Genomic DNA, 24,425 nt, shown 5'->3' with positions numbered 1-24,425 from the left:
TTTGTCATTTTTAGAGACTTTACTGTAAACACAATTACTCAACAGCATTCATGGATTCTAAACAAACGTGGTTGATCACCCTCTACCATAAACTAATCTTAAAATGACATAACTTTGCAAATTGGACAGACTTTTGAAAGTCATACTAAAATGAATTTGGATGTCCTGATTCAAATATAAGCCTGCACTCATTCATTTAAAGTCAAGAGGACAGGATCACAGAGGGAATGACAACTAAAATGAGAGGCAGAGTACATCCCTGTGGACCGGAGCGGGATTGTGGACAGATCTGCATAGTTAATGACTGAAATGTTGTCAATGCTGCTAAACAACAGAAAGTATATAAATACCCACACCCATTCCACATTTAGCCAGAAGTGTTCCGTGCACAATTTACACAGCAACAACCACATAAAACAATTTTTGCTACTGATTTTCTTATTGGGGCTCAAAAGGAAACGGACGTGCCCTGCAAACACAAACTTCCAAATGAACACCTAAAATTCCAAATGCTGGAGCTGCTGTCTTCCATGACATATTGGACGAGTTACTGTCTTTTCTACTTGCAATATGAAGATGGCAGTTTCGTGTCTACTGAACATGACCGGAATAGTCAAAATATGAAGCATATAGCATTAGCACCAGACACACTTAGCCTGCAAAGCCGCAAACAGCGAGAGCATGGAACGGCATCAACCAAAGCCACTCAACCCAAAAAGCAGCAGTAACTTAGCTTTGTGAGAGAAAAAAATCTAACGCTGACTGAGGCTTCTTACTTGCACAACATTGACCGAAACCACGATTTCCAAAGGGCATCTGGTTTGGATTAATTGTATTTGACCATAAAATAATGTCAGTTACTGTGGGTTGAAAAAACAAAAACAAAACACTTGCCAAGAGAAAGGGGATGAAACGTTCAACATGACTGGATAGATAATGTAGGAACCACCTAATTATTTGGGACAATTGCATATTTGTTCCCCTTTATTAACAAAGCATTTTGCACCAGAGAAAAAAACATGTAGCTCCCCTTAAATTAAACCATCAGACCACCAAAACCATTTGAATTGTACCTCTAGTGTTTAATGACAACACCTTTAAGTCCTGGTTCCAAAGTGGCATCATGAATATTGAGCATGTCTACTATGATGGCTCTCTACTTTCTTTAAATCAGTGACAAGAAATGTGGGTTATCCAAGGCCATTTTTTAAAAGTTCTTAAAACTAAGAAATCTTATTCAAGCGCTTCAAAAGAATCTGGATGAACCCAAGACATCTAGCTTTACTGAAAATAGCTGCTACTCCAAAGAAGTTGATTGCCAAGTTAATTGAAACTCCTCATAGTTCAGAACCGATAAGGACAACATGGGAAACAGATCTGAAGGAAGAAATTGAGGAGAACAATTGGTCACAGATATCTTAGACACAAACTATTACAATTCTAGATAATTAATAGGACTAACTACACTCCTGCCAGAATGCATGTAATGGAAATACAGTGCATTCGGAAAGTATTCAGACCACTTCCCTTTTTCCACATTTTGTTACGTTACAGCCTTATTCTAAAATGGATTTTAAAAAAACTCAAACTACACACAATACCCAATAATGACAAAGTGAAAGCAGGTTTTTGCAAATGTATAAAAAAGAAAAAAAGGAAATACCTCAATTCAGACCCTTTGCTATGAGACTCGAAATTGAACTAAGGTGCATCCTGTTTCCATTGATCATCCTTGAGATGTTTCTACAACTTGATTGGAGTCCACCTGTGGTATATTAAATTGATTGGACATGATTTGGAAAGGCACACACCTGTCTATATTAGTTCCCACAGTTGACAGTGCATGTCAGAGCAAAAACCAAGCCATGAGGTCGAAGGAATTGTCTGTAGGAATTGTCCGTAGAGCTGCGAGACAGGATTGTGTTGAGGCACAGATCTGGGGAAGGTACCAAAAAATGTCTGCAGCATTGAAGGTCCCCAAGAACACAGTGGCCTCCATCAATCTTAAATAGAAGAAGTTTGGAACCACCGAGACACTTCCTAGAGCTGGTCGCCCGGCCAAAACTGAGCAATCGGGGGAGAAGGGCCTTGGCCAGGGAGGTGACCAAGAACCCGATGGTCACTCTAACAGAGCTCCAGAGTTCCTCTGTGGAGCTGGGAGAACCTTCCAGAAGGACAACCATCTCTGCAGCACTCCACCAATAAGGGCTTTATAGTAGAGAAGCCACTCCTCAGTAAAGGGCACATGACAGCCTGCTTGGAGTTTGCCAAAAGGCACCTAAAGGACTCTCAGACCATGAGAAATAAGATTCTCTGGTCTGATGAAACCAAAATTGAACTCTTTGGCCTGAATGCCAAGCGTCACGTCTGGAGGAAACCTGGCACCATCCCTACGGTGAAGCATGGTGGTGGCAGCATCATGATGTAGGAATGTTTTTCAGCGGCAGGGACTGGGAGACTAGTCAGGATCGAGGGAAAGATGAACGGAGCAAAGTACAGAGAGATCCTTGATGAAAACCTACTCCAGAGCGCTCAGGACCTCAGACTGGGGGCGAAGGTTCACCTTCCAACAGGATAACGACCCTAAGCACACTGCCAAGACAACGAAGGAGTGGCTTCGGGACAAGTCTCTGAATGTCCTTGAGTGGCCCAGCCAGAGCCCAAACTTGAACCCGAACATCTCTGGAGAGACCTGAAAATATCTGTGCAGCGACGATCCCCATCCAACCTGACAGAGCTTGAGAGGATCTGCAGAGAATGGGAGAAACTCCCCAAATACAGGGAGCCCGAGTGAATACTGATGATAGGCTCTGACATTGTCATTAATATTGACATTATACGAAATGTAAATATGCTCAATTGAATACTATGGCCTACACAACTTCCCGGCGTTTTTTTCCATTTGGTGCCTAATGAACACGAGTACACAACCCACGATAAAACCCCTTGAATAAGTCAAAACCCCTCAACAGTCACATGCTCGACTAATTTCCTGCTCTGTCAGGTCAGGTGTTCTCAGCTAGGAATGATCTAATTGTAGTTAGTGTTGTTGTGGATGTAACAGACAGAGGGAGAGGAGAGTTGCTGCTCTCCACAAGATCTTCCCACCCTATTTCAAACGCCTGATTACATGGGCCTTTTCTCAATTCGATTTGCTCAACTCCTGTATCCTCTCTACTCCGTCCTCTTTTTGAAAAAGGTCAAAGGTAATCGAGGAGAGGCGACAAGGAGCGGGAAAGTAGGCAAAAATGCGCTTGTATGAAATTAGTACTCCAATCGAGCGTTTACAGGGTGGAATCCCAAAATAATTGTATAAAGTGATTAAAAACAAATGTAGCTAGTTGTGCAAGACATTTTATAGATAAAGGGATAAGTAGCATATCATTTTTAGCCAATGTTTGCAATGATGATGAAAAAAGAACATTAAATGACTAATTAGATTGCGAGGCTGTGTCTTGCTTGTGTTTGATATGCTGCCTAGATAGCTGCATGTGACTCCCCACTTGAGTATTGCATTGGGGCAAAAAACAATCTGCGAGTTTGTATGAACATGTTGATCATGTCTTGTGTACAACATGAAGTTTGTAGGCTGCACCAGACAAAGGCGTTCATCGCTGATCAAGGAGGGGGAAGCTGCAGTGTAGCACTGAGCAGCAGCTACGTAGGCAGCAGCTACGTGAAAAAAACCTGCAAATGTCTTTAGCCACGGTAAATCGGGTTTACAGAAAATCCGGAACCACAGTCACTCCGTACAGAATAATGGGTTGCCTCCAACCTGCACCAATGACTATAGACCTAGACATTGAAAAATGAGTGCCTCTAGCCTATTATGCTTCATTGATTAACTCCTTTAGCAGTAAAAACATAATGGTTTCACTTCCAATCATAATAATTGGAATGGCTCTGGGTCCGCTATAATGAGCAAGCTATCTCGCAATCAACAACCACTTTAAACAAACACCGGGTGGGAGAGTTTCTCTGCCTCACGTGTGGTTAAAAGCCGAACACTGTTTCGCTGAAGGTCTCTGACAAAGATCCTTGGTGAGGCACACTCGCTAAGGCAGGCTCACTCCTGGACAACGATGGTAGACGGAAACCCCATTGTCCACAGAGTACCCGGCAATCATGCCCAACGGTCAGCCAAGCAGAACAGGTGAACATTTAGGATAAATCTCAGGTCTAATGTGGCTTCCTCCCCTTTTTTCCTACTCCATCTACACAGATCTGAAAACACAGGTAAAAGCAATATGGCAGATACCCTACAGAAATGTACTATCACTTGTCCAGTTCTTTCACACCAGTATAAACGAAATAAACAATATGAGGAGAGGAAGGTAGGAAGCCATTTTAGACTATTCAGATGTACCTTTCAAGTTCCTCCATTGAATTCATCAGCGCTTGGGGAGTGGGCACTGCCAAGGCAAAACTGCGTGGCAGGAAGCGGAGGCAGTAAAAGGGGTCCTAGTAAAAGGCCTAGCCCTGGGCTACAGGATTTGGTAAGGTGAAGGGCTAAATAACCATAGACACGGCTTCCACTCTACACTGCACGCACACCTTACCTCAAAGAACCACATAGGCTCTTTAGGTTGGTCAGTGTTAAAATAAAAATATCCACTGGACCACCGTCGAATCAAGCTCACAGCTCTTTCCAAAACCTGATTTGATCTTAGAAATAGGCCCACAAGTAAATTGTAGTCAGCTTGAAGCAATTCCTAATTTATGGCTTCTGAAACCATAATGCTAATTTGGTAGATGAAGTGATAATGCTCAGCCATGGTCAATGCCCAGAGTTGTGTCGTACTGGGAACACTGGATGTTACCTGACAGAGCTCACTGGCCACCATGGCAAACAAGTTCTACCAATAGTTGGATTTCATTTTAATACAAATATATGGATGCATGTCTGGCTTTATGGGAGTGTCTAGAAGTACATTGTGTTGCCCCAAACACTAAATACATCAATAACTTGTGCGAGTACATAAGAGTAAGATGATTAATGGAGAGCCGAATGCAGAATAGAATCAGGCATAGGATCCAAATATGGTTTTAAGAGTTTGATTTATTGTTTGGTTACGAGTGTCGCAGCGGTCTAAGGCACTGCATCTCAGTGCTTGAGGCGTCACTACAGACCCCCTGGTTCGATTCCAGGCTGTATCACAACCGTCCGTGATTGGGAGTCCCATAGGGCAGCGCACAATTGGTCCGGGTTTGGCCGGTGTAGGCCGTCATTGTAAATAAGAATTTGTTCTTAACTGACTTGCCTAGTTAAATAAAGGTAAAATAATAAAAAATAACCAAATAGATTGATTTGATGCTGCTGTCTGCATAATGAAACAGCAAATCAATCATTTTAACATAATTTACTGAACAACGCCTAAAAGCTACTCCTAGTGCGGTTGAAGCAGCAACGCCCATGCCCCGCCCACCTGAGTATCTGTCCTTTTCAGCCATCTATTTCCTGTGTTTGAGGGGTGGAAAATCCACTTGTCACTTAAATCTCGCTGGATTGATTGCTTTGACTCCTGCAACCTTTTATACTCTTGCTTGTGCCTGTCGTTTTTTTCCCGTTAACATTACAACCACAGAAATGTTTGTAATGAACTGTCTAACACACCCGGTAGTTGCTGAAATGGGCTCAACGGAATACATTGGCTTTCCTGTTGCACTTATAAGCACGGTCTCGACACATCCCAAGAAGAAGAAATATAACTTTATTTTGATGTACATTCTTTGTGGAATTGAACAAATTTAATATTTACAAATTACATGCGCTCAAATGAAAGTGTTTGGTGGTTGCAGCCCTGTTCCACCCCTTTATGTTAATGCATTAATATATGAAGAAAAAAAAACGGTGTATTTATGTGCTATAGTTCAGTCAATATCTGATGGATTATAACAATTCTAAAAGTTTGGAGTATCTACGTCCATTTTCCAACTGCTGCATTTATTAGAATTGTTTTTAAAACCTTAACAATTTCGATGTCCGTTGCTATTTGAAGAGTTTGTCAATGGTATCAAGAGATTTAAACATAGAGAAGTACATAAACTCTGCCTTGTAAAACCATCATGTTATGTTATACCAACTGGCTTCCATGAAATGTCCTCCAATCCAGGTTTCCCAAGAAATGCTTTGTATTGATATTTTTTCTGACACTTGCTTGAATCACTGGAGAATATGTTTATTCAGACAAGACAATGGTACATTTTAGAGAGGCTTTACTTCTTGAATATAACTCAAACAACAGTGGCCCTTGAAAATATTGTAACAAGATGAACACAAACACATTTTTCATTATTAAGACATTTCACTGTTTCCCAACTGCAGTTGGATTTAGTGTACAGAATAGCTTTGTAAATGTTGGTACATAATGAACAGAAACTCTTGAAAGTTAATATATTTACATATTGTAGTAAGGCTTGTGTGAGTCTTCGGTGTTGACTAAGTTCTCCTTACACCATCACCTGCAACAGAATGTGAGTCCAAAATTTAGCTCCAGATGCTACACACACACACACACACACACACACACTTCTGGCAGGCAAATAGGGCAGATCCCACCTTGTGATACAGGGAGGATACCTCAGCAGAACTGGAGTGTCCTAAAGCTCTGAAGAACACCCAGATCAGGTAGTCAACATGATTCCCAAATTACACTCTGAAGCCTTTGATCTTGAGAGAGCGCTGCCACTTGAAGCTGAAAGAGTCTGGAGTTTGGACCCTTACATAATCAATATTTATGTACCTCTGGAAAAAACAGGTTCGGACAAATCACACTCAAGTTTCGGTCGGTCATCGATTTGGGAATAGATGAGTGCAATATCTCTTTATGTGAGCTGCCAGTGGATCTAATGTTGCAACTTCCAATTCCACATGAGCTTTCTCTAAGCCCATTGCAAACTATCGTGGTCATTAGCACTTAACTCGCTTCTCACTGGGAATTGTCGCTGAAAATATCCATACCCTAAAACCATGGTGGATGTCTAATCGTCTACACATTGAGATATAATGGCCATCTAATTTTATACAAAAACTGTATACAGCAAGGAACATGGAAATATGACTATACAAATATGATAAAAACTGCTAGATGATTGAGTTGTCTTAGATGGGCACCGATGGCACTGCATCTCTTATTAAAACAAAGTGACTATGTGAATTGGATACAGATAGTTAGAAATGTATGTGGCAAACATCAATCAATGCTTTGGATCTGTTCATACAGCGCCCTCCTGTGGCTAACACAGAAATACCAACCACAGAGCTTGAGCGAAACAGATGCATGCATTTAGAGGACAATGGACACACTCACTAACCAGGTTACCATCCAACCTTTTTATGTGAGTAAAGTACATGTCGGATAAAAAAAGTAACGACAGGCCTGATAGAAACCGCAAATTTGTCCATAAAGGTTCCAAATGTCAACAATCTCTTTGTGTCTGTAAAATTAATTATGCGAGAAATGTTCCAATGGTGGTGGACACGCCTTTATGCGCAACCGACATCATTGGCAAATGCTCACCTTCGACGGCCACTGGCACGCTGGAGAAGTGTGCACTTCCCATGTGGTCCCTCTGTAGCTCAATTGGTAGAGCATGGCACTTGTAACGCCAGGGTAGTGGGTTCGATCCCCAGGACCACCCATACGTAAAAATGTATGCACACATGACTGTAAGTCGCTTTGGATAAAAGCGTCTGCTAAATGGCATATTATGAATCCCGGTTTCAACTGTACCGGACAGATGGCGTCGTGTGGGCGAGTGGTTTGCTGATGTGAACAGAGTGCCCATGGTGGCAGTGAGGATATGGTATGGGCAGGCAGGCATAAGCTACGGACAATGAACACAATTGCATTTTATCGATGGCAATTTCAATGCACAGAGATACCGTGACGAGACCCTGAGGCCCATTGTCGTGCCATTCATCCGCCGCCATCACCTCATGTTTCAGCATGATAATGCACGCAAGGATCTGTACACAATTCCTAGAAACTGAAAATGTCAGTTCTTCCATGGCCTGCATACTCAGACATGTCACCCATTGAGCATGTTTGGGATGCTCTGGATCGACATGTACGACAGCGTGTTCCAGTTCACGCCAATATCCAGCAACTTCGCACAGCCATTGAAGAGGAGTTGGACAACATTCCATAGGCCAAAATCAACAGCCTGATCAACTCTATTAGAAGGAGATGTGTCACGCTGCATGAGGCATATGGTGGTCACACCAGATACTGACTGGTTTTCTGATCCACGCCCCTACCTTTTTTAAAAGTCATTTGAACTCCATAGATTAGGATTTCTTTATATGAACTGTAACTCAGTAAAGTCTTTGAAATTGTTTCATGTTGCGTATATATTTTTGTTCAGTGTAGTTGGGATTTGGTTAAATCATGGTGAATCAAATCATGTGACTCAAAATAATAATTTGTGAATCACGAACAGTAATTTTAGGGGGAAATAATAGCCTTCTTTTTGGATTATGTGGCTGCAAAACTTGTTTTGTAGATACTTCAAGTTGATTTGGGCATTTAATTTATGGGACATTGCAACTTAATAGATGCTAGTCAGCCTGAAAAGTAACTTCTAAGACTTGCCTAGTTAAATAAAAGGTTAAATAAAAATAAAGATAAACATGACTAAACTAGAAAAGGTACATTTCCTGAAGAAAATCTGTGTGCTTGCCTCAGCTGTCTAAAAAGATTTGTTGAAATGTAGAATTCAAACTGAATAGAAAGCGAAGCAGCTCATCATAGTAAGAATAGGTCTGATTACTTAAGTAGACTCCTATATACACTTGGTGGGCAGTTTATTAGGTACACCTGACTAGTACCAGGTCGAACCCCCTTTGCCTCCAGAACAGCCTGAATTTGTTGGGGCATGGAAACCTAACGTGTGCCAGGAAAACATTTGCCACACCATTACACCGCCGCCACCAGCCTGTACCGCTGAACCAGGCAGGATGGGGCCATGGACTCACGCTGCTTACGCCAAATCCTGACTCTGCCATCAGCATGACGCCAGCCTGTCATGCTAGAACCAAGATGAAACAGGAACCGGGATTCGTCGGAGCAGGCAATGTTTTCCACTCCTCAATTTTCCAATGTTGGTGATCACGTGCCTATTGGAGCCGCTTCTTGTTTTTAGATGATAGGAGTGGAACCCGGTGTGGTCGTCTGCTGCAATAGCCCATCTGTGACAAGGACTGGCGAGTTGTGTGGTCCAAGATGCCGTTCTGCACACCACTGTTGTACTGCACCGTTATTTGCCTGTTTGTGGCCCGCCTGTTAGCTTGTACGATTCTTGCCATTCTCCTTCGACCTCTCATCAATGAGCTGTTTTTGCCCACAGGACTGCCGCTGACTGAATGTTTCTTGTTTGTCAGACCATTCTCTGTAAACCCTAGACACTGTTGTGCATGAGAAGCCCAGGAGGCCGGACTTTTCTGAGATACTGGAACCGGCGCGCCTGGTACTGGTAATCATACCACACTCGTTAGGTCACTCATTTTGCCCATTCTAACTTTCAAATCGAATAGTAACGGAATGCCTTGATGCCTGCTTTATATAGCAAGCCACGGCCACGTGACTCAGTCTGTAGGAGCGAACCATTTTCATGAACGGGGTGGTGTACCTAATAAACAGCCACTGAGTGCATTTCAGCTAGCACATCAATTATTGAAAAATGAACTGAGCCTAAAACTCAGCCGGGACAGGCTTTCAAACCGTGGTCCCTGTGACTGTCATTCCAAAACCATTATAACAAAAGGCTAAAATCTCTTGGTAAGGTCGCTAGGTGTTGTAAGCAGTGGTGTAGTGGTACCTGGAGAAGTGAGTATACTCAAAAAAAATTGAGTGTAGTTACCCTTTAATTCAAGTGCACAGGCACCTAGCTCTGTTTGGTTAGTGGTGTTTCTGTAGCACATGAGCTGGAGTTTGCAAAACAAATGGCCACTGGATTGATGCAAATAATCATGTCGTCATTCTGCCTGGTAGGCATAGGCTACTTTGTAGCTAGTTAACATTTAATTGAGAAGGTTATTGGGAAAGCCTTTCACATCTACCAGAGTACAGTTAGGCCTATCATTAGCGTCGCTATATTTTTCCATGTTCCTTAATTGTTTGAAACCTGGACGTTTTACTTCATATAATGACGCATGTCTTACCTTGCTTCAAAGTAGCCTATAGCCAAAATCCCACCATATAAATTTTTTTATTTTACAAAGTCTTCCTCATATGCTTCCTCCTTTTCTATTGGTTTTCTTTCTTTCATTGTCTAGCAGCCAAAGGCATTATCCTAGTCATATTATCAACCCATGATAGTTGTTGCACATTTAGAACTCCCCTCTTTCTAACAGATATTTCTATCTCTGTCCATGAAACCGCTTGCATGTGCGGTGCACATTTTAGAACTGTGTTTTACCTCAAATTGTATTTTGGAACATTCACACATAGGCCTAATGCGGTGTGCACATTGTTACGCCTAAAATGTGAAGAAATAATAGTTTATCAATATTTTAAACGTATCAATATTTTAAGCTAAACATTCTGATCTGTTCCATCAGTCTTATTAAAATGTTATGGCGTATACCTCCACTACTTTAATACGCATCATGGGGATTAAGAAGTCAATATACGCAATGCTCACTGAAAAATAAGTGCGTATACCCTCCACTACCCCACTGGTTGTAAGAGGTTAAAATTGTATTTCTTTATACACTGAACAAAAATATAAAACGCATCATGTAAAGTGTTGGTCCCATGTTTCATGAGCTGAAATAAAAAATCCCAGAAATGTTTTATATGCATAAAAAGCTTATTTCTCTCAAATGGTGTGCACAAATTTGTTTACATCCCTGTTAGTGAGCATTTCTCCTTTGCCAAAATAATCCATCCACCTGACAGGTGTGGCATATCAAGAAGCTGATTAAACAGCATGATCATTACACAGGTGCACCTTGTGCTGGGGACAATAAAAGGCCACTTTAAAATGTGCAGTTTTGTCACACTACACAATGCCACAGATGTCTCAAGTTTTGAGGGAGTGTGCAATCGGCATGCTGACTGCAGGAATGTCCACCAGAGCTGTTGCCAGATTATTGAATGTTAATTTCTCTATCATAAGCTGCCTCCAACATCGTTTTACAACATTTGGCAGTACGTCCAACCGGCCTCACAACCGCAAGCCTCGTGTAACCACGCCAGCCCAGGACCTCCACATCTGGCTTCTTCACCTTCGGGATCTGACTGTAATAAAGCCCTTTTCTGGGGGGAAAAAACATTCTTATTGGCTGGGCCTGGCTCCCCAGTGGGTGGGCCTGGGTGCCAAGTAGGTGGACCTATGCTCTCCAAGGTCCACCCATGGCTGCACCCCTGCCCAGTCATGTGAAATCCATAGATTAGGGCATAATTTATTTATTTCAACTGACTTATTTCCTTATATGAACTGTAACTCAGTAAACACTTTTACATTGTTTCATGTTGCGTTTATATTTTTGTTCAGTATATATTTTATTTTTATTCGCTCGCTTCACCTTTAAAAAAATGTATCCATTAAACAGTAAAATCAACTTTGTATAGCCTTACCTTCACTTCTTCACAAAGTCTGCACACATCTTGGAGCACAGCTCTTTCTCTTTGTCCAAATAGTCCTTGTAGCGTCTGCACAAGTAACAATAATTTAGTTGAAACAATGTGTCACTAGGGAAATAAAGAATGAACGTCTATGAATAAACAATGAATGTCAGAAATATTATCTTACATGGCAAGCTTCCTCAGGAGATTATTGATGTCGATGTCGAATGGTTTGTTGGCCTGAGCCATTGTGAGGTAATCCTGGGCTTTCTCATAGTCAAACAACTCCAAATAGGCCTGAGGAAAACGCTCTGGTTAAAACATGTGTGACTGCGATTCTTTCCACAAGTGAGCCATCACCAAACATGCAAAACTCAAATGTGTGAAAATGGGAAGATGTATGCTTTAGAATTATTTTAAAAGACGCTATTAATGGGTAAATCTTCATAAAACATATGGTCCTAGTAAATGCACCACCTGTAAAAGTTTTTTATAAAGAACATTTATGTCTGGTGTCAGATCCCTGTCAGCTCACCTATATTTAATATCCATAGCACAAACTATGATGCCAAAAACAATCACATATACTGTAGGCACACACACATGAACCCAGCTTATTGACAAGAATATGACTTCCCCCACCCTGAGGGTCTGACCTGACCTGACCACAGCGGAAGAGGGCCTTGGTGTTGGTGGGGTCTATCTCCAGGGCCTTGTGGCCGTACTTCAGGGCTTTCAGAGGCCTGTCCAGGCGGAGCTGGGTCAGGGACAGGTTGAGGTAGATGGGCAGCTGCACCGCCGCAATGCTCCTCTTCTTCTCCTTGTCCTCCGTCTCCCGATTCCCCAGCAGAGTCAACGCCTGGCCAGACACATGGAAAGGTCATACACCTCTTTCTATCACATGCACACATACATGCAGACACAGAAGTGTGCACACACTACACACAAGTGTGCTTGTCAAATATTACACACGACAGTGAGCTTATGACTGTGTATAAAATAACATCTACAAAAAACTCAATACTTATGAGAGAGAACCAGAATTTCAACATCATAATCATTGCTCTCATTCATTCACATACACTTGAAGTGATCCTTCATCATAAAATAATGCTGAAACTAAAATCAAGGGGCTCATTTGAGGACATATCATTTATGACATAAGACTATTTTGATCCTACCTGCTTGTAGCGATCTTTGGCGTCCTCGAAGCGACTCTGGTTGAAGCAGCGGTTGCCAAAGCTGCGCTCTGTGTCGACCACATTGAAGAGCTTGGACAGAGGAACAGTGTTCTGCTCCTCCTGGAGGGAGAGAGAAAGGTAAAAACTGGGGAGAGGGAGCCAACAAAATCACAACTAATCCCCAGGAAGTAGTGAGAAGCATGACCAGAAATAGTAACTTCAGTCCAATTAGAAAATGGCTCTATTCAACCCCATAACATATCTCAGCTCCTTCCACTGTATTTAATAAGGTAGGTTGACATTCTCTGTTACAACAACGCCCTGGTCCTAGAGGTTATCACCACCAACCTTGAGGGAACTCTAACTAGTTTTGTCTGACTCGTGAGATACAGCTAGGGCTCTGCGATGTATCAAATTAATTTGATTAATTCAAATGTATGTTTTTGTGCGATATTCCAAATTCCTGTATTGCTAGAATCACGTTTATTTGTTTTGTTTTTATGAGCGTTTATGTCCGCTTGTTCTCATGTTGTCTTTTTAGTCTTGTCTCCTTCTTCCTCTCTGACAAGTGTTTTCAACTCACTATTTGCATTTCAGGATTGGTTCAACAGAAAATCGGTCACATGGACACCGAACCACACTGAGACATTATTTGTACTGTAATAGAGGAGAAGTTAACCTTTCTAACAATACCCTTTTTATATCTCAACTCCTCAAATTGTGCACAGAGCAGACACTACTAAAACAGGAGTATCAATGAACATAGATTCTGGTAAATGAATGCTCAATTTGTCGTGCGCGGCACATAATTTTTGCCAGAGACTGTTATACTAGCTGTCTAGTCTGTGTTTTATTAATGTGCAATAAGCCTAAAACACAATTATATAAGGAATTGGCAACTCGTTCTCATTTTGAGAAATAAGGAAGGCTACTTGATTTCAACATCTGAACAAAGTGGACCGGCTAGCATGCTGTTCAAACAGTTAGAAACGGACAGAAGGGTGTGTTCATAAGAATTAAACTGTCTAGCTACCTTGTTAGCTAGCAAATTGATCCAAGTTGGCTAAACTTGAAATATAAAGATTAGCTGGCTACTCACTAGCATGTGGGCTTGTGTTTGAGAGACTGTTTATGAGACCTGTGTTAATATTCTATAATCCCTGCTATTAGTGAATGTGCATTACGCATGGTTCTGGTTAAATTTGTAACAAAAAGGGCATTTTCATCCAAAAGACTTGAATGCCAGATCAGTGATTATTGCAAAAAAACTATTTTGATGAAATAATTACATTATTAGTGAGTCTTATGGTTGTGGAAGGCTTAAATTTAGCCTAGGTATAATTTTACAAGTCTCCCATTAGATTATTGTTGAATGTTTGAAATGCAGTGTATTTGACCTTTAATTGTACAACAAAGCTTATTTAGAGAAAACATTCAATACAAATGGCCATATTGCCCATCCCTTGATACAGCCCTGACTGAATAAGGCCCCTAGTCTCCTCACCGAACTCATTGCGAAGAACTCATCCACTTGGGCTGAGTCAAGGAAGTCGAGGACCTGCACCTCGTAGAGCACAGTGGCTACAGGAGGGATGAGTGGAGGGCAGCCCATCTCTCCATATGCATACACAGGCAGGAAGAGAAAGCGAGAGAACTCTCCCTTCCTCATGGTCAGAATACCCAGCTCCAGGCCACACAGAGTCACGTCTGTAAGTTAAGGAGTGTTTATTAGTTGTTTATGAAGCCACATATGAAAACCAGTTACCTAAGAGTAGGCTACATCTTACCTCTTCCAAGCTTCATCATTCGAGGGTACTTCAGGTTGCTGGTGGTCTCAAATGGTCGGTCAGAGTACTCCAGAAATCCTGAGAAATTAACTGTGAAGGGATATTATCAAGTGTATATAATAGATTGCATTATGTCCCAATAAATATGCCTTACATTGTAAGGCAACCTAAAGATAGGAGTATTTTTAGACAGTACTTGACACAGATGAATCTCTTGGCACTGGTGGGCCTTGTCCAGGTTGGACCACTTCCTTCAGGACCCCTCCATCGCCCAAGAGGTCCTGCATCTGCTGGCCCAGGAGGTGGAAAGGGCTCTGACAAGGACAGAGAAAAGTTACCATCATTGATAACCCTTAGCTAACTTTTTTCAACCCTTCTTAAATTTGATTGCAGAGGGGCACAAAGAAACAGTGTCTTGCCAAAACACTGTTTTATATCTTAGTTAGATAGCTAGTAAGTTTAAACGACATTTTACAAGGTGGCACGCGAAGCAAAAATAATTTGGGGTGACAGGATCAAGCTCGCGAGGCTGCAGCAGTGTCTTTGCTAGTTAGTTAGCTAGCTAGCAAATGAGCAAATTATGCACAAAGATTTGTATACATTGTAACCAATTAGCAATACATTTTGGTTTATTAAACATCCCTATTAATATGAAGGTGTGAAGGTTAGCAAATAATAGTTGTGTGTTAAAATGTTGATATCACATGTAACGTTAGGTTAGCTAGCTAACTCGCTGTTGGCAATAGGCAGCCTCCCGTCCATGGCTTTACCTGAGTACCTGCCCTTAGCCGCTCGTGGGGATCCAAAAACTGCTGAATTCTGGTCGACAGTCCGTTTGCTGACATAATTTTGTCTAAAGATGTTTGCAAATTTCAATTGCACTAGCTATGATAATATTAAATTCTATGAATAATTTGGGTAGCTAGTTAGCTTGCCTTGAGACAGATTTCCCACGGCGTACGTAGCTAGGGTTGCGTTCAGTTCGATCGAACGTTTGCTACGTCGCGTAACGACTTTTACACGTCCGTCCCCCCCCCCAAAACGTTCTTGAACAGACTTTGAGGTACGTTTGCTACCTTTGGTGGGTGTGGCGGGGTGTGGCTTGAAGCAATGAGAGTGAGGTTTTTAAAGGGCAGCGGTGCATTTTAGAACCCACAACCCAACCTGTCCTTCAGAACAGCACCGTTTCCGTTTAATTGAACGATTAGAAACTCTGTGGTTGCATTACGTTTTTTCGTATTGAACGCAGACATGGTCATTAGGTCACACTGGGTCGGTCACACCACGTGAGGTGCACTGACCTTTTGACGTTATTAAATCAAAAGCGGAAATCCAATAATGGTTAACATAAAAAAAAAACATCATATTTCCCCTTTTGCACAATTCTTATTTTTCATGTTTGTCATAATAGTATATGGTCATAGATGAGCCTACTGTACAAATTGAGTTTGTAAGTCTGTTGGAGTACTTTATTATATTTTTATCAATATAAAAATGTCAAACAAAATATATGCACAAGAACATCAATATCATACACATTTTCAAAAATATATGTTTTTCTGAATAAATGCTATTAGCTTCCATTGTAGTTTTAAGACCTGATCCAGCATTTAGCATTTTAGCCAATATCACTGAATACATGTTTAAACTACAACAATGGCAATAGTCCATGCTAGTAATTTGACAAATGTACAACACACTCAAACATATTTAAAATTATACTGTGGCATGGGACTATTTTATACAATTTCACAGTTGTTGAAGATAAAGTTAAATCCTCAGCGTATACCAAACACAAACAAAGAATTTTCCACACATACGGTTATACTGTATATGAGTCATTCCAAGTGTTTTCAAACAGACTTTTGCCAGAGCAGTCTTCCTTTTTTTTTTCAAAAGAATGCATGCAAATCTCTCCATCAACGTTGTACTTCATATGCTAATAATTAACCATTTTCCCCCAGGGTGGGATAGTGCAGACTAATTTATCTGTTCTAATCTATTAACTGGTGGGGGTGTTATGCTTTTAGCGCAACACTCCATAGCAAGACATTTGCACAAATGTTGACTGTTCGAGCATCAAAGATACAATAGTTTTAGTCTGATATTCTTCAAAATACGTCCAAGACATGATTTGTTTTCCAAAATTCAAAAACACCTCAATTTTAAAGTCACCAATCACAAATTTACATGGATATCTACACTCTTAGAAAAAAGGTTTCCAAAAGGGTTCTTCGACTGTCCCCATAGGAGAACCCTTTTTGGTTACAGGTAAAACCCTTTTTGGTTCCAGGTAGAACCATTTTGGGTTCCATGTAGAACCCTCTGTGGAAAGGGTTCTATATGAAACCCAAAACAGTTCTACTTGGAACCAAAAGGGTTCTATCTGGAACCAACAAGGGTTCTTCAAAGGGTTCTCCTATGGGGACAGTCGAAGTACCCTTTTAGGTTCTAGATAGCACCTTTTTTTCCTAAGAGTGTAGGTCCTCAGAAAGCAATACGAACTACAGGACTCTGGGCAGAATAGGGAAACCAACATCCCACACACGCATCACATTAAGGTTATAACTTATGCCTTTTGAGGCCAAAGTTCAAGTTCACATTGAAATCCCATCAGAAAGAAGGCATTATTTAGAAGACATTGCTTTAAATACTGTAATTAGTAGTCTATGTCACACATTTTATATACTGTTAAGGGGATACATCAACAGACCTTGCCTTGCAAGTAAATCAGGTACTCAAGCAGCAGCAGTACTACCTACATTGTGTACAAGGCTATACTGTATGTGGCAAATATGAGCTTTCTTTGTTGAAGAGTGTTCTGTTAGGGTAAATTATATTGTTTGGAATGTTTAGATATTGGGTTGGGTTTAGCTAAATGTATGCACACATATTATGTTATCATTTGTGCCGAAAACACTCCTCAGAGAGAAGGAGTGACTTGACTGACAGCCTGGCTTGTATAAACTGATGTCCAGGGTAAAAACGAGATGGGTGACGAAATGTTTGCAAAAAAAAAAAAAAAAAAAAAGTTCTAATGACACTGACATATCTTATTTCACTTGCTCTCTGCAAACTACACATGTGATATTTTTAATATTGTTGCATGATATTAGCATAGTTATTGACAAAATACATATCAAACGGACTAGTGTAAAAATCTATCTGTGATATTGGCAGTCGCAGTAAGAAATGGTTTTGTTATTGTAGCTAAACAACTTAAAACCAGTACATTCAGTTCAGACAGACTGGGTATCTGAGTATCTGGGACGAAATAGAGTATTTCCCAGCGGATATGAATTCACTAAAATAGACATATTAATTAGTATAAGTGCATTTTCCTTATATGAGCAGTTTTATGGTACATTCATTACCTATAAAACACGATGTACAGTAGAAAGACCATTTAAAAGTGAACCGTTATGTTTCCCTATGATTTTAAAACAACATGTTCCATCAACGTTAGTTGCATAGAGGGCTGCCGAACCATTTCAATTCCAGGACATTTGAGAAATGCATTGCAATTCACATGAATTATCGAAAATTGCCCCTAATTTCATATCAATTAAATCTCAATAAATGTACTGAATTGCCTACAGTTGGAATAGAATGAACCCCTCCTAAAAAACACTCCCACAAACAAAGTTTTGCAGAAAACATTGTGATGTTTTGATAAACTAGTAGTTAACATAATTCATCAACTTGTCATTAGGAAATGAGTGAATTCAGTGCACTGCGTAGTCAATGAGCATTCCGTTCTGGGGCACTTGCTGATAAGAGGCGGATGGTGAGAGCCATAGAATGGAGACATGCTGCCAAACGAGGTCAGCTCTCTTTACCCCAAACCTAATTTGGGGTAAGGTCATGGAACTGACCTCAAACAACATCAAACAATTGACGACATCCAGAGAATTTTAAAAAATGCATATCTACTGTGTATGGTTTACATTTCAGAAAATGTTCCCATGGTGGCTCATTTACAGAACTGTATATTAACTGTCTATTACTGTCAAGTCAATGTGTGTTCATTTCCAGTTTTGATAAAATATCTGCAAGTTAAAGGGTATTTTGACCATAAAAGGGCAAATGAAACTAAGCCGTATGCCTCCTTGACCCTCCTCAAGTACTTTCGGTGAGCTACAAGCAGACAATTGTATTTAAAGGGCTGTTTCCACTCCTAGGATGCTATGTTCAACCACCACACATCTCTGTGTCTGAAGGATAGCCAATAAGACAAATAAGGCGTGGGTTCTATGCTTAGCAAGTGACTGCACCAAAAGATAGCTCTCTGGACCACAAAACCAATTAACAGATCAGCTGGGTTGCAGGTACTGAAGTCGGAGAGTGACATTTGGAGGGCGCAAAACAGACCTTGGCACTTCAAGTATTCTGCGCGCCACTTAATGCACCAATTACACAACTACTGCTTTGCCTGCATCAAATATCCGCACTGTCATATCCAAGCCTGCATTTTCCAAGCCTTGCTTAGGGCGATAAGGTTGGAAATAAACTGTTTTGAGGTTTTCGCGATTTTGGTCTCTTGACATTACCGCCGCTTGTTGTTCACCATTGGTCAAATAGCACCATTCTGGCCACTCTGTCTGTTTTGCTATTGATATGAACAACATAGTAGCCTAACATATTCCCTCTCTTACCAGGATTTAGAATTTCATTCATACTTTTGAGTGAGCACATTGCTTCTTATTCAATTCCCTCTCTAGTAAGGCCCTGTGTTTCTCAGCTATGAAACTCAGTTGTGTTGTTTCTCCATGCACACAAATGCAATGACTGAAAAATGCAATATATAATTTCCATGATCTCTACCTAATAAACTCAGAATTTGAAAAGGTATCGCTGTCATCCCAATATAGTTTGGTGTCTGACTGGCACCAATCTGAATACATGATACCTAGTACATCATCTAATCATAAAACTATTTTGAATAACAAAGTTATTGTACTGAAATCTTGAGTTCTTGTAAAATGCTGAAATTGCAGAAACAATAGGTTCAGGTGGAGTAGAAAAACTGAGAACCCAGAAAAGTGGAGACAGGTTATTAGTCTGGAACACCAGTATGAAGAAGACTGTTTGAATGAGTGAGAGTGTGCATTATAGAGTGTATTCTTGTAAGCTATGCTATCGCTGAGCAGTGGTGGCAGCAATGCCATTTTGTCAATGGTGTCCAGTGTGTGTCCCTCCCTGTGGCAATGCATCAGGACCTGAAGACATGCACCGCCCGTACCACGTACTGCCTGCAGATGGGGCACTCGCTCATGCGCTTGCCGCACTTGCTGCAGGTGACCATGTGGCCGCACTCCAGCAGAACACAGTCAATGGGAGAGTCCATGCAGATCCGACAGAGGTTCTCCTCCTGGCTCTTGGGAGCCGCTGGGTCTATGGCACAACGACAGGGGAAAGAGGAGAGAAGATAGGTCTCTATTGAGTGTGTTCTAAATAACATCTTTCATTGTTTCATATTTGGCAGGTTGTCCATAAAATGATACATTTAAGCAGTGTGGGACCAAATAATTACTTTGGATCAGTGCATGATTTAGATCTTCAAGTGCTTCTCAAAATGCTTTTGATCATGCTTCTCTTGTCTTTTGAGCTTGAAACAAGACCCTTACCTTCTTTACTTCTTGTATCTGAAACTGGAAAAAAGAAACAACAAAGAATTGAACTGATATTAATACGTATTTTTTTACAGGCTAAAGTTCCACACCAGTCATCCCCAGATATAATATATGCCATTTAGCAGACACTTGGAGTAGTCTACAGTGAGTGCATACATTTTAATATATGTGGTCCCAGCGGAAATCGCACCCACTTCCCTGGGATTGCTAGCGGCACGCTATTACCAAATTAGCCTCACAGGACCACACCCTGGAAATGCTCACCTAGGTTCTGGAGGTCCTTCTGGTCATTGTAGAGGCGGGTGACCCTCTCCATCAGCTCCCACTTCTCGCAGCAGCCCTTATAGTTGACAAAGTTACGGGCCAAGATCTCCTTGAGCTGGCGCACGCTCAGACCCTCGATGTCCTCAACGCAGCTCAGGTCAGACAGAGAGGCCCTGCGGCCGGGGATCAGGGTCTCCTCGTTGTCCGATGACTGCAGGAATAGGACAACCATGGAGGTGGGTCAAAATAATAATGTGTATTTTGTCTGGTCTGTATTTTTTGGTTTGGCCAGTGTGTATTTTGTCTCGTCTTTGGGTTTGTCAACAACAGTGGTTTGCTAAACTAAAAACAGGGACAACTTGATTCATTTTGTTTTGTCTGGTCTTTGCGTCTCTGCTGCTGTCTGACATTGATTATCCACTTGGTGGTGATAGGCATCCATTTATCTAACAGCTACTGATTAATCAATCCCAAAACCTTGAATTTAGCAGTACCTCTTCACCCTCGTCCTCCTCTTCTTCATCATCCTCTTCTTCTTCTTCCTCATCAGAGATCTGCTCTGACTCTGGCTCTGCCTCGGGGGCTGATTGTTCTGGCTGCTCTGGGCTCAATGTGTCAGGGCTGATAGGGCCCTGTGTCTGGGGAGGGGACGGTGTGCCTGGGGAAGGGACGTTGTTGTGAGCCCCGGGCTGGGAGGACACCATCTCACTGCTGGTGCTGGTGCTCGGGGTCTGCTGGCCCAGGACCAGCTCAACCAGCTCCTCCTTTTCCCGGCACGTCTGGGTGGGCACCTCATGCAGGTGGAGGTAGTCACGCAGCTCCCGCACCTAGTTTTTGGGGTTATTGTTGAATTACATCTGACACTATTTTAAATGTTCCTTATTCGTCTTATAATGCAGTTACTAAACATCATGTCATCTTGAAATCTTAATAAAATGTCTAACTAATGTAATTAGTGTTAATACACAGATATAAGAGTAACAGAATGAAAAGTGTTATGGCTTTAGCTTCCACCTGACTTAGCTATATATAGTTCGACATGTAACTTAACCTAATGCATTTGTCCTTGTTTATTTGCCATCAACTGTTAAAAAAAAAAGAGCAGCGGCGCACCTTGAGTCGCATCAACTGGGCGCGGTCGAATAGGGTTCCGTGAAAGCGCTGACATGTGTGGCAGAGGCGCGGGCATGGCGGCTCCAGCTGCACCGAGCAGTGGCCGCAGAAGTTCTTCTTGCAGTCCACACAGACATGCTGGGGTAGAGAGAGAGGAGGACAGGACACAATGAGGGTGAAACTCTTACCAAGGAATGAACGGTCAAAGTAACAGGTGTGAAAGAATGACACTCAGTGTGTGTGCTCTGCGCAGGCAACCTGAGCACTAGACTAGAACCTTATTGATGAGTAGTTGAGAAATTGAATCAAGTAAGTTAGCCATACTGTACAAAAACTTATTCAACAACTTCTCTCTCAGAAATAACTGTAACCTCTGGCCCACAGCTGTTGGCACATTTATAGAAAAGACGATAAGATCTTAGTTCCATGTAAACTAGTGATGTACGTACAGTAATAACTTATATAACAGGCAATTAAAAAGGTGGCTGTTTACTTTGCTGGTGAGATTGTGTGTGGCAACTGGCAGGCAAACATGTCAGGTGGGCAAGGCCTGTTGGAGGAGAAATACCCAACCTACATTTGCTAGTGATTTAAACAGCCTTCTCAGAAATATAGTCACTATTCTAGAGGTGTAGCCTACTGTATTGGACTTTCCGGAATGTGAGCATCTCTGTGTTGTAAGACTGACTAGTACAGGGTCAATTACTGTCAGCTACTGATTAAGAACTTACTGATATAGTGTATCTATGAATTGTAGTGAATCGTAGAAGTCTAAATTCTAGTAACTCTGTTGACAATCAAATATGTTACTTTGGAGTCTGTAGCAGCACATCTGTATCAAATCCTCTTGGGTCTATGCTGTTCCAGACTATCAAGTCACACTCTGCTACCCACATTTCAGATGAGAGCTGGCCAGCCGGCCCTCCTTTACAATATTTATCAGGGTATTACCCATTGGTTCAGTGCCTCTTACCTTCCTAGCAATGGTGTCAAAATGGCCTCCGCAGGCCTTGCACAAATGTTCAGGAGAGGTTAGGGATTGGTTGTAGCCCAAGTTTGTGTAGGCCTGGCGCCATGAGCTGACGTTTTCTTCCACTGTGGCGGTGGGTTCCAAACAAAACCAGCTACAACAGGATGTGCACATGCTCCTGCCTGTTCACACAAAATACATACACAGGAAATTACATCACTTTCTCAGAGAGACTTGCACATGGAATTAGAATCTTAATTCTAGTTCTATGGACTTACATCACAAAGGTGCATAGAAAAACAGAGTTGCCAATAAGGAAATGTAATTGCAGAATAGTGTAGCATGGCTTTCAGATGAATTGTATAGATATTAGTGATGGGGGGGGGGGAAATAGATACAGTTACATATCGGAATATTATTTTTGACGATATTTCGTATCGTATTGTTTTGACAATATCGCAATATTATTTTTGCACTAGTTGGCTGTACCTGCACCAAAACTCCAGTACTTTTCCTTCATAGCTTGTTCTCTTTAAAAAAATAGGGAGCCAATTTGTTTTCAGCACCTTTATTTCCATGACTGATCAAAGCTCATTTTTTCATTGCTCTCTCTTGTCCCTCTGCAGCAGACATATGGTGAGCAATATGTTAGGATCATCGAATCGGAATAAAATCACAGTATCGAATCGCAATACATATAGAATAGTGAGAATCGCAATACATATCGTATCAGCACCTAAGTATTGTGATAATATCGTATTGCGAGGTCCCTGGCAATTCCTGGCCCTAATAGACATGCATGTAATTCAATCCTGTATCACATTAAAAAAAATATTTGGAACAACCAACATTGAAGGGGCAATATTTCATTCTCTAAAGAAGTAATACACTGAGTATACCAAACATTAGGAACACCTTCCTAATAGAGTTGCACTCTGCCCCCCTTTTGCCCTCAGAACAGCCTCAATTCATCGGGGCATTGACTCTACAAGGTGTTGAAAGCGTTCCACAGGGATGACTGCAATGCTTCCCACAGTTGTGTAAAGTTGGCTGGATGTCCTTTGGGTGGTGGACCATTCTTGATACGCACAAGAAACCAACCAAACCCAAGATAATAAAGACTTTGTATTACATTCCTATTGCTGCAATCACTTGCCTGCGATTCTATAAGTGACACAAGGGAATGATTGTAATCAAATAGGACAGATCCAAGAAACATTCAGCCATAATTTCAGAATTCACTGAAAACCTCACAATTTCAACACAACTAATTCTTAGCTACATTCAGAGCCGTTTCCATAATGGCCTATAATTTTTTCCTACGCTCTAACTGAACCACAGTAGGAGCAAATGGGAACAAACATATGATCAGATCTGTGGCAACTGAGTTCAGGAACAACAAGAGTGCTGTGTGTCATTGAGGCGGCAGGTAGCTTAGTGGGTAAGAGCATTGTGCCAGTAACCGAAAGGTCGCTGGTATAATCCCCGAGCCGACTAGGTGAAAAATCTGTCGATGTGCCCTTAAGCAAGGCACTTAACCCTAATTGTTCCTGTAAGTCGCTCTGGATAAGAGCGTCTGCTAAATGACTTAAATGTAATGTTCTCAGAGCTAGAATTATGCAGGAAAATGCCAGATACTCTCTCTCTCTCTGTCTGTTAAGAGGGGCCAAATGGGAAAGTTGGAAAATCGAGAGCTCTTGACTGTTAATAAGTATATGTGAGAGGAGAGTGAATGCTGATAACTCAACGTTATAATGTAGATAGGCTGCTGTACAACATATATGGTAGCCTACTACAGTAGGCCTATGTTGTTGTCATATTCAAATAGATTTGGTCCAGTTTGCCTCTCATCATAAATGTTACTCTTTCTCTTGTGTTAATTAAACTGAATCCCTCTTCCTGGATTT

General features: G+C 41.4%; 2 protein-coding genes across 2 annotated transcripts; both read right to left on the bottom strand.

The window, feature by feature from the left end:
- Positions 1–11,584: 11,584 nt before the first annotated feature.
- On the bottom strand, positions 11,585–15,404 carry fkbp6 (FKBP prolyl isomerase 6; the record flags this gene model as incomplete). The annotated part of the gene is made up of 8 exons (XM_084177568.1): positions 15,309–15,404; positions 14,735–14,852; positions 14,539–14,628; positions 14,256–14,458; positions 12,752–12,871; positions 12,213–12,429; positions 11,758–11,881; positions 11,585–11,657 (listed from the first exon to the last, which is right to left on the bottom strand). Exons 1-8 carry the CDS (start codon positions 15,381–15,383, stop codon positions 11,585–11,587), a joined length of 1,020 nt encoding a protein of 339 aa, XP_084033694.1. The 5' UTR covers positions 15,384–15,404.
- A 4,346-nt stretch (positions 15,405–19,750) lies between these two features.
- Positions 19,751–22,692, bottom strand: LOC311142231 (E3 ubiquitin-protein ligase rififylin-like; the record flags this gene model as incomplete). The annotated part of the gene is made up of 5 exons (XM_084177837.1): positions 19,751–19,932; positions 20,436–20,646; positions 20,930–21,262; positions 21,549–21,686; positions 22,522–22,692. 5 exons carry the CDS (start codon positions 22,690–22,692, stop codon positions 19,751–19,753), a joined length of 1,035 nt encoding a protein of 344 aa, XP_084033963.1.
- Between the last annotated feature and the right edge of the window lie 1,733 nt (positions 22,693–24,425).

This window comes from Coregonus lavaretus (assembly GCF_964263955.1).
Source record: "Coregonus lavaretus genome assembly, chromosome: 15".
NCBI lineage: Eukaryota > Metazoa > Chordata > Actinopteri > Salmoniformes > Salmonidae > Coregonus > Coregonus lavaretus.
Note: the sequence above shows the minus strand (reverse complement) of the source record. Positions and strands in the feature narration are given on the sequence as shown.